Here is a 12,604-nt window from a genome sequence, read left to right as displayed (position 1 = left end):
CACCGTAGGAACCACTCTGCGTATTGACTTTTCCTGGTGAGATGCGCAGGCCCCACCCGCTCCTTGTGGCTAGCGTGTCGTGTGTCGCCGCGTCCCCGTGTGTGTCTGCCATACGGAGTTCATGCCCCTTCTCCTGATGTCAACAGCACACGGCCCGTTTTCCCCAATTACAACTGACACACTCATGGATGCTGCTGCACACAGATCTGTTGTGCACCCACAAGAGGGACCTTCTTATGCAGAGGTTTTAAAGAAAAATGGGGATTTTCTAGAACCTAAGGGACTTTGGTGACAGTGGGGGATGTTTCTTGCACAGAAAATGGCAAAAAGGCAAGGAAAGCACAGCGCGCCAAGGGGCGTGCAGGGAGCGTGGCCAGAGTCCCGCGTTCGCAGAGGCCTGGGAATGGGGCAGACGCAAACTCGAGGACAGGCCCCGCCCTCTAGAGAAAGAACACGAGTGGTCGGCCCCTCTCTCTGCCCCACCCCAGAGGCTTCCCAGGCCAAGGCACAGTGTCCGAAGGCATCCAAGGGTCTCTTCCTTGCAGCGAAGACTGCTTAGGGACGGTGGTGAGTGAAGGGGGCGACTGCAGTCAAAACGCATAAAAAGATGAGCCGTCAGGAGCCAACAATATCGAACTGAAAATTCCAGTCTCTTACAGCAACGTAATGAGTATGTTGATGCTCATTTGGGCCAAGGTGAACCTTCAGAACAATTAGGATTTTTCTTCCTTATGTGGCTGTCCACACATGCCCAGTGCAAAAGTTAGCTGGTCCAATGTAGATGTAGGAAAAAAAAGAAAAAAAAGACCATACCATGCCATTTTCATAGCCAATGACCGTGAGTTTTCATAGGTGAGAATGCTGTCTCAGAGAGAGCCAGTGGCGAGCAGTAAGTGGAAACTGAGGCTTGAATCGTGACCTCTGACTCCACATTACAGACCCCTGTAGCTGAGCCATGCCCTGGAGGGTGCCGGGTGTGCAGAGCAAGGCTGGACAGACGTGCAGGTGGAGAAAACTGCACCATGAGGTTAACGGCTGTGTCTTCTTACAGGATGGGCAGCTTCGGCCCCTGGACGACATACAGGGCCAATGGCATACGGCAGCCTTCCCAAGGGTTCCAGAAGCCCTCCCCAAAATGACGTTCCAGGCTTGCCACGTTTGCCTCTAGCCAGGACCCACCCTGGTGACATCAGAAGCTCTGCTGCCTCGGCCTCGACAGCACATTTGCAAAGGGGACAACCAGTGAGGCGCCACATTTGGGGCTGATGGAACCACCCCAGGGAGAGGCTGTTCAATCAGCTGTAAACCTGTGACATTACAGGGCTGCCCTGTCTGTGCAAGCAGCCACTCTGTCATCACTCCTCTAACGAGCGTGGGAACTCTACAGCCATCTGGCACCATGATTCTTAAAAATATTCCTCAGTTTTTGCATTTTGGAATTTCATTTTAAAACTATACCGGAACCTCAACCAGTATAAGCTCAGAAATGGCCCAGTCTGCCGCAACCGGGATGACTACCTGAGTGGAGACACCTGTGATGTCCCGAGATGACCCTGAAGACACACAGACCCTCCAGGCCGGAGACCGACCGTAGCTCGCGGCTCTAGGGAATGACCAGGATGTGCTTCCAAAGGCACCAACAGGAAGGGGTGACAAAGGGGGTCCCCTCGAAGCACAGCAGGAGGGCACCAGCCCCGGCCATGTGTCCTGATGTTGGGATGTGACACAGCGTCAGGAAGGCACACAGTGAGGTGTGGGAGCAGTCAGGACAGCCACCGCGGCCCAGTGGGCTCAAAGCCATGCAGGCTGCCGTGTGCACTGTTCCCGGCCGCATCCAAGCACCTAGAATGAGGGGTCACAGCAACTAGAAGGCTGGAGAGCGACTCCTCCTACGAGAGGCAGTGACTCATGGCAGTAACAACCGCTTCCTCCCCTGACCTCCCACAGGTTTCTTAGAAAATAATAATTCTGGAGGCTGAGGGACTCTCAGGTGGAAACTGGGATGTGAGAGAAGATGGCAGACATGTTAATACAAACGTAGGAAAGGACCTCATGGAAGGGCTGGGGACCAAGGACTGGCCCAGGTGCTCTGGAGGTGAGTGGAGTCCGCAGGACTGAAGGGAACCAAGGGAGCAGTGCTGGATCACAACCCAAACAGAAAGCAAATGCCCACGAATCTACACGGATACATTACTGAATAAGCAAATGAATAAATAAATGTATCGGGCAGAAGGACGGATCCCCCAGGCAGATGCACTCCACTTTACGTAGCTCCCTGCCCTTCAGGGGTGGCCCGAGCTCCCTGCCCCTCAATCGTGGGCTGCACGCAGTGACTTCTTACAGCGGAGCAACCTGCCAGACACGACCAGGTGATGGAGGGCAACATCGTAAGCCGCAGATCACAGTGACAGTCTGGACCTTGATGGGACGTGATGAGAAGGGCTCGCTACTTCTGGGCTCTTCCTCCCAAACCCACAACCTGGTCAGATCATGAAAAAAAACGGCAGACAAATCCCCATAAAGAGGCATCCTCCAAAAGGTCAGATCAGTCCCCCTTGAAACTATCATGGTCATCGAACACAAGGGAAGTCTGAGAAACTGTCACAGCCAAGAGGAGCCTAAGGAGACAGACGGCTACATGTCCTGTGGGATCCCCCATGAAATCCTCAAACAGAACTAGGAAAATATTAGGGGAAAATTAAGGCAATCTGAACCAAGTAAGGACTTAGTTAATAATAATGTATCGACACTGGTTCACTAGTTGTGACAAACATACCGTATTACTAATAAAACAAGATGTTAATAATGGGGGAAACTGGATACAAGGTATACGGAAACTCTCTACATTTTGCAATTATTCTGTAAATCCAAAACTGTTCTAAAATGAAAAGTTTATTTTAAATAATACCTCCTGGCTCTTGCTTTGGGTGGTGAGTTTAATGTAAAAATGCTGCTATCCACAAATGGGGAGAAAATATTTGCAAAAAACGCATAAAGTACTTGTATCCAGAATATTCAGGGAACTCTTAAAATTCAACAAGAAAACACCCAATTAAAAAGTGGACAAAAGATCTAAACAGACACCCCACAAAAGAAGATATACAGATGGCAGATAAACATATGAAAAGATGCCCCACGTCAGACGTCCTTAGGGAATTGAAAATTAAAACCACTGTAACAGATACCACTGCACGTCTAGTAGAATGGCCAAACTCCGAAACTCTGAAACCACCAAATGCTGGTGAGGATGTCGAGCCATAAGAACTCTGCCCACCGCTGGTGGGAATGCAAAATGGCGCGGCCACTTTGGGAGACAGTTTGGCAGGTCCCTACCAGACTAAACGTACTCTCGCTATACAATCCAGCAACTGCACTCCTAGGCGTTTCCCAGAACAAGTTGAAAACTTACGTCCACACAGAAATCTGAAAGTTAATGTTTATGGCAGTTTTACTTGCTAACTGTCAAAAACTGCAAACTACCAAAATGCCCTTCAGTGACTGAATGGATAAACTGTAGAACATTCAAAGAAATATTATTCAGCACTAAAAAGAAATGAGCCGTCAAGGCATGAAGGGATACAGACTGAGGAAGCTTAAGCACATATTGCCAGGTGAAAGGAGCTGATCTAAACAGGCTACAGGCTGTCTGACTGCAACTCTCTGACATTCTAGAAAGGGCAAAACTATGGAGACAATAAAAGGATGAGTGGTCACCAGGGGTTAGAGGAGAGGAGAGATGAACAGGCAGAGCACGGAGGGTTTCTAGGTCAGTGACACTGTCCTGTACGATGCTACAACCATGGCTACAGGACAGAAAGCACCTGTCCAAACCCACAGAATGTGCAACACTGAGAGTGGACTAACGTCAACCATGGACTTGAGTCATTGCAACAAATGCACCATACCCGTGCAAGCTGCTAATGACAGGGGGGGACATGTGGGGACTCTCTGTACTGTCTGCTTGATTTTTCTGTAAACCTCAAACTGGCTCTGTGCCCAGCCCCAGGGTGTCGCTCTCGTGGACACTGGTCCTGTCCCCCACCCATGCTGCCCCATTTTCCTTCCTTAATGTACTTCGCCTTGTTCTCTCTCATGGACCTTCACAAGCCAACTGTACTCCCTTCTAGAGCCTGGTGGGACGTAAATAAGAAAAATCCTGAAATAATGGGATACTATCTTTGAGCTCTCACTGGAAAACAGATCTCTTTTTTTATTAGGACCTGTACCCAACAAACCAAAGGCACCCAAATACATTCCCTGGTGGCAAAGGGAGTTATTTGCTGAGATCTCCAGGCTGCCTTCATTTGCATTGGGGAATTTGTGCGTCTCTTGCGGAGGTTTACGAGGTCCGGGAATTGTGCTCTCTCCAAAGGCCCCGGGCTCGCAGGCGCTATTATTCCTGGGGAATTACACACCGTGATTCATCAGGGCTGAGGTGAGACAGTGCAGTACGGACCATCAGTCACCGCAGGCATCAAATGAGGCCCTCCGATCCTCAAGACAATGCTCTGTGGAGGCGCTCAGTGTACCAGGACTCGCAGTGTCCTCGAAACCTCCTAATTGGGCCTTGTGGGAGCTGGGAGGGGCTCCCCCGGGAGCCGGCTTGCAAGGAAGCCAAGGCGGAACCACGGCGGCCACCCAGAGAGGCCCCAGCCCGGCAAGCAGCGAGCACCACTGCCCTGGAAACCGACTCGGTAATTGGATCTCACTGGGGAAGCCCAGACACATCATCGGTGTGTGCAAAGTCTGGCTCAGTAAAGGAATATTCTATTTTTCATTTCCCATCAAGATGTTTAAAGAGTTGAAAGGCGTTTCTAGCTTATCAACCAAACCTCGTTTGCTGTGCCTGGGGCTTCTCTCAAATTTGGAACCAACAGTGTGGAAATGAAAGCCGTTAGACTAAGTTACACTCAGATTGTCAATTTTTCTTCCTTTTCAGGGCTCGGAAACACCACTTGTTGGGACCAGCCCCAAGACCCTGGTGGGAGAAGCCAGTTTTGTCACTGTCATTTCATGCAATTTACATTTAGAACAGGTACCAGACGACTGCCTGCAACAACGTGGGCTGTTTGGTTTTAATGCATAGGTCGTTCCACTGGCATCTGATGATCTCTCGTGCACCACTCAGCCTAGAGGGCTGCTTCCCCTGCTCGGGCCCCATGTGCAGCCCCGACACAGGGACTTGGAACCCAAGTTGGAGCATCGTGGCATTTCCTGAGCTTAGGAAAGAGGCTGCTTTCAATTCCAAGCACAGGGAAGGAAGAAGTCTGGTTTTCAGCCAAATTCTGCTGCCTGCTGGTTAGCTCTGAAAAAGTTTCCAAATTCAGTGTGGAGCCACTAAAACACGGGCTGGGAACATGCTCAGGCTGTCGTGGCCATCGGGAGGAAAGTGTTGTGTCTGGAAGATCAGGGATCACGGGCACACTATTCCCCCGACCTGGGACTGCCCCAGGCTTCAGAGGCAGCTCAACTCTGGGACCAGGACCTGGACTTGCCCCACCCCAGCCAGGCACAGGCGTGGGAACAGAACCCTGACCCCAGCCCACTTCCTTTTCAGCCAGGGGATGAAAGCAGGGACCCCCAGGGCCAGGGAGCCCAGGCTCTGCCTCCTCCCTCCCTGGGGACTTGGCAACTGTCCTAGTTTGGGCTGCTGTAACAAAATCCCAGAGGCTGGGTGCCTTATAAACGACAGACTATTTCTCACAGTTCTGGAGGCTGGAAGCCTAAGGTCGAGGCCCTGGCAGATTTGACTTCTGGTGAGGGCTGGCTCATAGATGGCACCTTCCGAATGCGTCCTCATGTGGTGGACGGGGCGAGGGATCTCTCTGGGGCCCCTTTTATAAGGGCACGAATCCCACCCAGGAGCCTAATCACCACCCAAAAGCCTCTGATTTCAGAACTTTCTGCATTAATTATACCCTTTCCGCTTTTTGCTTGCTGTAAATACATACATACATAGAGAGAGAGAGAGAGACAGACACACACACACACACCTGGCAAACCCCACTGCGCTCGATCACTGTTATTTATATCTGTGCAAAAACCTGCACACAGATGTTCATAGCAGCTTTATCTGCAATCGCCACAGTTTGGAAGTGACAAGATGTCCTTCAAGGGGTGAATAGATAAACAAACTGGGGTACAACCAGACAATGGAATATTACTCAGTGCTAAAAAGAAAGGGGCTACCAAGCCATGGGAAGGCCGGAAGAAACTTACATGCATATCACTAAATGTAAGAGTCTAATCTGAAAAGGTTGCAGACTGTGCGAGTCCCACCACACGACATTCTGGAAAAGGCGAAACTATGGAGACAGTAAGAAGATCAGCGGTTGCCAGGGGTTAGGGAGGAGGGAGGGAATCCGGGGGGTTGTAGGGCAGCAAAACCATTTGGTGTGATACCACAACGGTGGTGTGATTTTATGCGTTTATCCAAACCCATAGGCGTGTGTAACACTGGTGTGAACTCCGATGTAAACTGTGGGCTTCTGTTCATAACAACGTATCAATATTGGCTCAAGTGTAACAAATGCCCACACTAATGCAAGATTTTCATAATAAGGGAAACAGCGTGCGGTGGCGGGGGGGGAATACGGAGCTCCCTGCACCTCTACTTAAATTCCTATAAACCTAAAACTGCTCTAAAAGACAGCTCAGCAAGATAAAGCCTACTAATTCCAAAAATATGAAGGGGAAGAAAGAGAAAGTTCTGCTTTTTGGAGGAATATCAGTCACTACAAGAAGAAAAACTGATGTAGAAACTATCACGTGAGAACTGATTCAATCACTGCGTTTTAAATTCTAAAACTGCAAATAACTATTTCTGTCAAGGCCCAAAACAAAGCAAAACAAAACCCCGAACCACAAAGTTCGATCACTGTGAACTCCTGGGTGGGACAGGGAACAGTCTTGCAGGGAAGAACCACCTGCCCCCCGCCCCCGTGTCTTGCCTCCTGCTCTCGACCCCCCACCCAACGGGGTCCTGTCCCTGGCCCAGTCTCGCCAGCCTCCCTTGCTGGAGACCCGAGAACACCTGCACCCACTTCTGTGCTCTGTCCAGAGCCGCGTCCCAGCCTGTGGCGAGAAGGGGTTTCTGCTCCTTCTCGGGGTTCGGTCTTTTGCACTAGTAACGAGCGCAGAGGCTGCGGGCCGGGCAACACTTCAGAAACCACGGAAGATGCACCCAGGCTGCCGTCTCCGTGGGCAGCTCCCGAGTCACTGCCACTCGGTTCTGGGGCAAGTGGTCAGGGGTCCCGCTTCCGCCTCTGTCTGTAATTCCCACCGTTCCACACCTGCTCCCAGCAATTGAGGATCCCACGCTTTGGTGCCGACTCAATCCGGGACTATGCTAAAGGCGCCTTTAACTCCGGGCCACGTCCCTCCGTTTCAACACAGCTCAGGGGCTGGTCAGTGTGCCTTTGGAAGCGAAGTTAGGGTCTGCTCTGAAACAAGTCCTTTCAAAACCTTAGCATCTGAAGACAGCAACAGCCTGGCGGAGAGGTTGCGGGGAGGGCTGGCACACAACAGGAAATCACCAAGCCAAGCAGTCATGCTGGGAGGGAAAAAGCAGCTCAGAGTGCACCCCACCGACCAGGACACGGCGAGAGATGCAGGCGACACTGCTAGGGCCCAGGACCCTTGGAATCCACCGGAAACAGGCACGGATGCGGCCAGGACAGAGACGCAGGCCGGCGGGAGCCAAGGCCCCAGGCTGGCCCAGGAGGGAACCCAGGTCTGGACGAAGGCCACCTGTGAATGTGCTGAAGGCTCAAGTTCATGCCCAGGAATCCGCGGGTCCTTTATCTTTACAGCCCAGGCACCAGGGAGCTGCGACGACTCCCCGCATCGGAGAAAGGGCTCCTGTCCCCAGAGTGGGCACCCTCACAGAGGACCTTGCAGAAGAGAAGCCGGCCAAGTCAACACAGGGGGGCGTGTCCATGTCAGGGAAGGACAGATGGATGGACAGGGCCCTCCTGAGCCTCTTGCCGACTGCACCCCACTTACAGTGTGTCCCCCACCCAGGGACTCAGACATCTCCGCTTCTCAGCTCAGCTCTCATCCTCCCCCAGCTGCCCCACAGCCAACGGTCACCCAGCCACGGAATATCAAACTCTGCAGCTGTCCCCTTGCCCCAAAATGCTCCACAGGTCTGGGGGCTCCACCACCCGGCCCGCCACACACCCCATCCCAAACCTGCCCCGGGACTGCCTGGACCCCCAGCAAATCCTGGCTTTGTGCACGTCACTGCTCAGTACACAAATACCTGGGGTTTCCCTCCCATGTTGTTTCAATGCTGGGCCCGGTGCCTGCTCACCTGCAGTCAGGCCCTTACTCTCCACCCCACCCTCTACCCCCCCCCACTCCCACCCCCGCCTTGGAGCCTGCACTTGTGCGGTTCCAGTTCCCGACATCTCAGGCATTGCAGCAGCCACCAGCAAGCCCATGCCCTGCTCTCATGTCACTCACAGCTCAACTTCAGAGACACAGACAGTTGCAAAGAGGCAATGACAACCCCCAACCAGCGCTCAGCTAGGGGTGTGCTGGCTGGATCCATGCCCAGTGGGGGTCCCTCCCCAGCGTGAGGGGTCCAATGGGCCTCCCACAAATGATAAGAAAGTGCCGTTCTTCAGTTGACAAATACATTTGTTGTGCGCTTAATAATTTTGAGATGTGACACCTGCATGTGACGATGGCACCAAATACTGCAGGAACCAGAAGCAGGGCGGGCACATCCCAAGAGGAGAGGGAGGGTGGTCCCGCGTCCCCCTGCCCAGAATCACCCACCTGACAGGCAGACGCCCTGGGCTATGACACAGGCTCTCGCACCTGAGGGCTGTGCTCCCCGCAAGGACCTGATCTCGGCCTGCCCGCGTCAGCTGGTGTCCCGTTGGCACGGGGCTCTCACCAGGGGCAACTGCCCCCCCTCCAAGGGGACACTGGGCAACGTCTGGAGGAGACACTGTCATCACACGGGGTGCTGCTACTGGCATCGCGTGAGTGGAGGCTGGGGACACTGCTGAACTCCTGTGCAGACGGCGCCCACGGCACAGAACCACGCAGACCAAAGGGCGACAGCGCCAGGGCTGAGAAACCTTGTCACAGAACCGCCAAGACCCTGAGCCGTTTCCCAGCACATGCCGAGAGGCTCGTGCGTAAGGAGCCCGGCTTCCAGCAGGGGGCGTGAGAGATTTGCGTGCCTGTGCCTGTCTGCCAGGGTGCCCAGACACACGGCCCTGGTGTGGACAAACAGGCGTCTCCAGAGCGGCTGTGTGAGGTCTGTGCATGCTCAGGGCCATGACAGCACAACGAGCGCGTGTCATTTGTGCATTCGTTCATTCCACTCACTCACTCACTGAACAGTCATGCACCGCAGACCTGCCACGTGCCAGGCCCTGTGCCGGGTGGCGGGGACACCACATGAGCAAACAGGGTGAGCCCCTCTGGCTGAGAAGTCACAGAGGAGGAGAACACACTTCTAAAATCCAAACAAAGCCACGTAAAACCTAAGTGCTGCATTATTCACGTGTACCCTGAAGAACAGAGTGACTTTTCCACACTTCAGCAAAGCTCAGTAATGCCCCGTCTAACAGGTACCGACCTCCCGTCTCCGGGTCGTGGAAATTGGGGTCCAGGCCTCGATCCAGCATCTTGACGATTTTCTCCACCAAGCGGTGCTGAATATGGTCCATGCATTTTCTCAGATTGGTCTAAAATGAAAAATAATACAACAGAAATGTCTCCATGAGACACGTCTTCACAGGCTGTGGGAAAGCTCCCTGCTGGGGTCACCTCTGGCCTCTTCCAGAGAGGAGGAGCCTCCCCCGGCTGGGCCCTCTGTCCACCCTGGGGCTGCCAGGCAGCGGCTGTGTCTGGAAGCCCAGAGCCAAGCACAGAGTCAGTCCCGCACCTGGCAAACACCATCGCCTGTCCCGGACAAGTGTTTTAAAAACCCTTCACTATTTACTGTCCTTTTGACTTAATGTTTGCATCCCCCCAAAATTCATAGGCTGAATAATCTCCAGTGCAACAGTCACGAGGGGCAGGGCCTTTGGGAGGGGATTGGGTCATGGGTGTGGAGAAGACGGCCGTCTATGAACAAGGAACTGGACTTCTCCAGACACCAAATCTGCAGGCACCTTGATCTCAGACTCCACAGCCTCCAGAACAGTGAGAAACACATTTCTGTTGTTTGTAAGTTACCCAAGGTAATTTTTTTAGAGCAGCCTAAATGGACAAAGATATCTTGCTAAGAGCCACAGATGTTTCTTCCCTTTTGAAAAGGTGAGCTGAGCACCCTGAAGAGCTAGGGCTTCCAGGGGACACCCCAGACCCTCTGCCTCCCCCCCCAATCTCTAAGGAGGCAGCTGTGATGGGAGCCACCAGGGCAGCCGCTCACTCGGGTAAACCCACTTTTTGGTGACCCTGTGGCAGCACGGGCAGAAACAGTGATGCCTGGTCACCCAGTGGTTCCAGGTTCAAGGTGAAGGGAGGTGCTTAACTCTTAGGAAATCCCAGAGGTCATTGGCTCAACCTTGAAGGGGAGAGGCCTTTCCCAAGCTCTGCCAGTCTCACCTGTGAGAGCAACTTCCCGTCCACCCAGCAGACAGCCTGGCCACCTGCCCAGGGCTGCAGGATGGGCACCCTCCACCCGAGCAGTCCGGCTCTCCGCGCTGGCCTCAGCCTCCACCCCTGCTCTGCACATGCCCAGATGCACTGAGGGGACTGACGGCAGTTTTCAACATGCGTGTCTCCCGGGTCCCTCAGCCTCCTGACTCAAGCTGGAGTTCCACCTGGTCATTTTCTGTCCCCTCTGGAACCAGGACTGAACAAATGCCCCAAAACACAGGACCTGCACCTGTTCTCACCCAAAACCTTCATTGCCATTTGTGAATCAACACTTTTTAAAAACTTCACAAACACGTTTTTATCTATACATCAGAGAATAATTTAGATACAAAACAACCCAGAGGCCTAAACCTTGGTGGTCTAAGCACCACTTTCCAGGGGGTCCCGGGCTGAGGCAGGGAAAGCACAAGAGGAGCCCGGAGCATCCTGTTGCGCCAGAAAGCGGTCAGTGCGTCCGGGACGTGCACAGGGCAGGGAGCAGGGGGAAGGTTGACGGCCCCCCATGTGGACAATGTGAGCACAAAGACAGATAATGACAATGACACATTAGATCCCACAGTGAAAATCTTCGCATTGTCCGATAGAAATGGTGGGAGGGGACAAAACAAAAGCCAGGAGCGGCCTGTGGTTGAGAAAGCCCCGGGAGCTCCGGCTGCAGGTGCGCTCATCTGGGGAGCGCCTGACCCTCTCCACCCCGAGTTCTGCAGGGCAGCTACCAGGTAACCCCCGGCTGGGGGCGACAACCTGCTCGGGTATCGCAGGTTCCTCCTCGCTGTGAACTAAGCAAGGGGCTCCGCACACACTCCCCGGGGCCTCGGCCCCCACCTTTACTTGCTCGACTGGCACAACACCCCCACAAAGACTGGGGTGTCCGTGGCGCCAATGTCGAGCCGGGGCTCAGCACGCGGCTGCACACACAGGGACCCACAGTGCCTTCCGCCGGGTGCCAAGCGCTCCAGGCAACTCCCGCTGCTCACACGCAGTCTGACCGGGGTAGTTTATGTCAAGAGCACTTTAATAAGGTTTGTACTGATGCGACAACAGCAGAAAACCATCACAGAGCTTGGCAGGCACCGTAGTCTCTCCACCGTGCTGAGTCCAAATCCTGCCCTCTTTGGGGCCGCCGCCTCTGAACCTCTCCGGAGCACCCAGCGGATTCACCACCCCCGTCCCAAACCCCTGTGGCTTCACTGAGCAGACCCTGCTGCGGCCGGGTGGCAGAGGGCCTCTGTCAGCTGCACCTCCAGGCGGCCCGTCCACCTGTGCAGCCAGTCACGCCGCACAGCACGCCAGCTGCACGCAGGGCCCCCAGCCCCCCGTAAGAGGATAATAAGACAAGAAAGCATAAAACGCCAGGAGTATAAGTAACAACCCATTCCCTGTGTACCTTTGTATGCAGCTTGGCCAGCTGTTTCTCGTCAAGATTGGACTGTTTATACACCCGCTTCTTGTATCGAAACTGGCACAGAAACAGAGAAAAAAGAAAACAAATAAGTAAATACTTCACACGACTGTTCAGAGGAAAAGCGGCCTCTTGGCTATTTCACCGGCAACAGGGAATTCCGCAACAAACTCCTCAAGTTTTAAATAAACTACTTGTATTCGTATGGCAGAGTCTGTGACATCCTCAGAATCACTTCTGCCAAGATTCTGCAGGAATTTAGCTCAAAAGCCACAAAAACAAACAAGAGCAACGGAAAGAGAAGCAGAAAGATCCCCTTCGCAGGAAGCTGTGCTGGGTGATCGCTCTCTTTTGGCTGATGAGCGATGACGGTTCCTTACAGGGACTCTGTCTGCCCCGGCACAGCGTGTTCGGCAAACCAGGACGCTGCTTCCTCAGCCTTTACTGAAACACGCCTTGGAAGCCGGGCCTGGTCAAGCCCCCGCCTCCGCACACTCCTGCGACCTCTGCCCGGGACCGCGGAGCTGCCATTTACCCCTCAAAGCCGCAGCGCCTCCTTTGAACTGGGAATTGCAC

General features: G+C 53.6%; 1 protein-coding gene across 1 annotated transcript in view; it reads right to left on the bottom strand.

Moving 5' to 3' along the window:
• The window catches only part of LOC123642167 (SH3 and multiple ankyrin repeat domains protein 3-like), a 322,145-nt gene that overhangs the window by 245,601 nt on the left and 63,940 nt on the right, over positions 1-12,604 (bottom strand). Inside the window, exons 4-5 of the mRNA XM_045557074.1 lie at positions 12,014-12,085; positions 9,599-9,707 (exon numbers count right to left, since the gene is read on the bottom strand). Of these exons, the coding sequence (XP_045413030.1) occupies positions 9,599-9,707; positions 12,014-12,085 (181 nt within the window). The remainder of the gene's footprint in view (positions 1-9,598; positions 9,708-12,013; positions 12,086-12,604) is intronic.

The sequence above is a fragment of the Lemur catta genome, chromosome 7 (assembly GCF_020740605.2).
Source record: "Lemur catta isolate mLemCat1 chromosome 7, mLemCat1.pri, whole genome shotgun sequence".
NCBI lineage: Eukaryota > Metazoa > Chordata > Mammalia > Primates > Lemuridae > Lemur > Lemur catta.
This window is presented reverse-complemented; position numbering and strand designations above follow the sequence as displayed.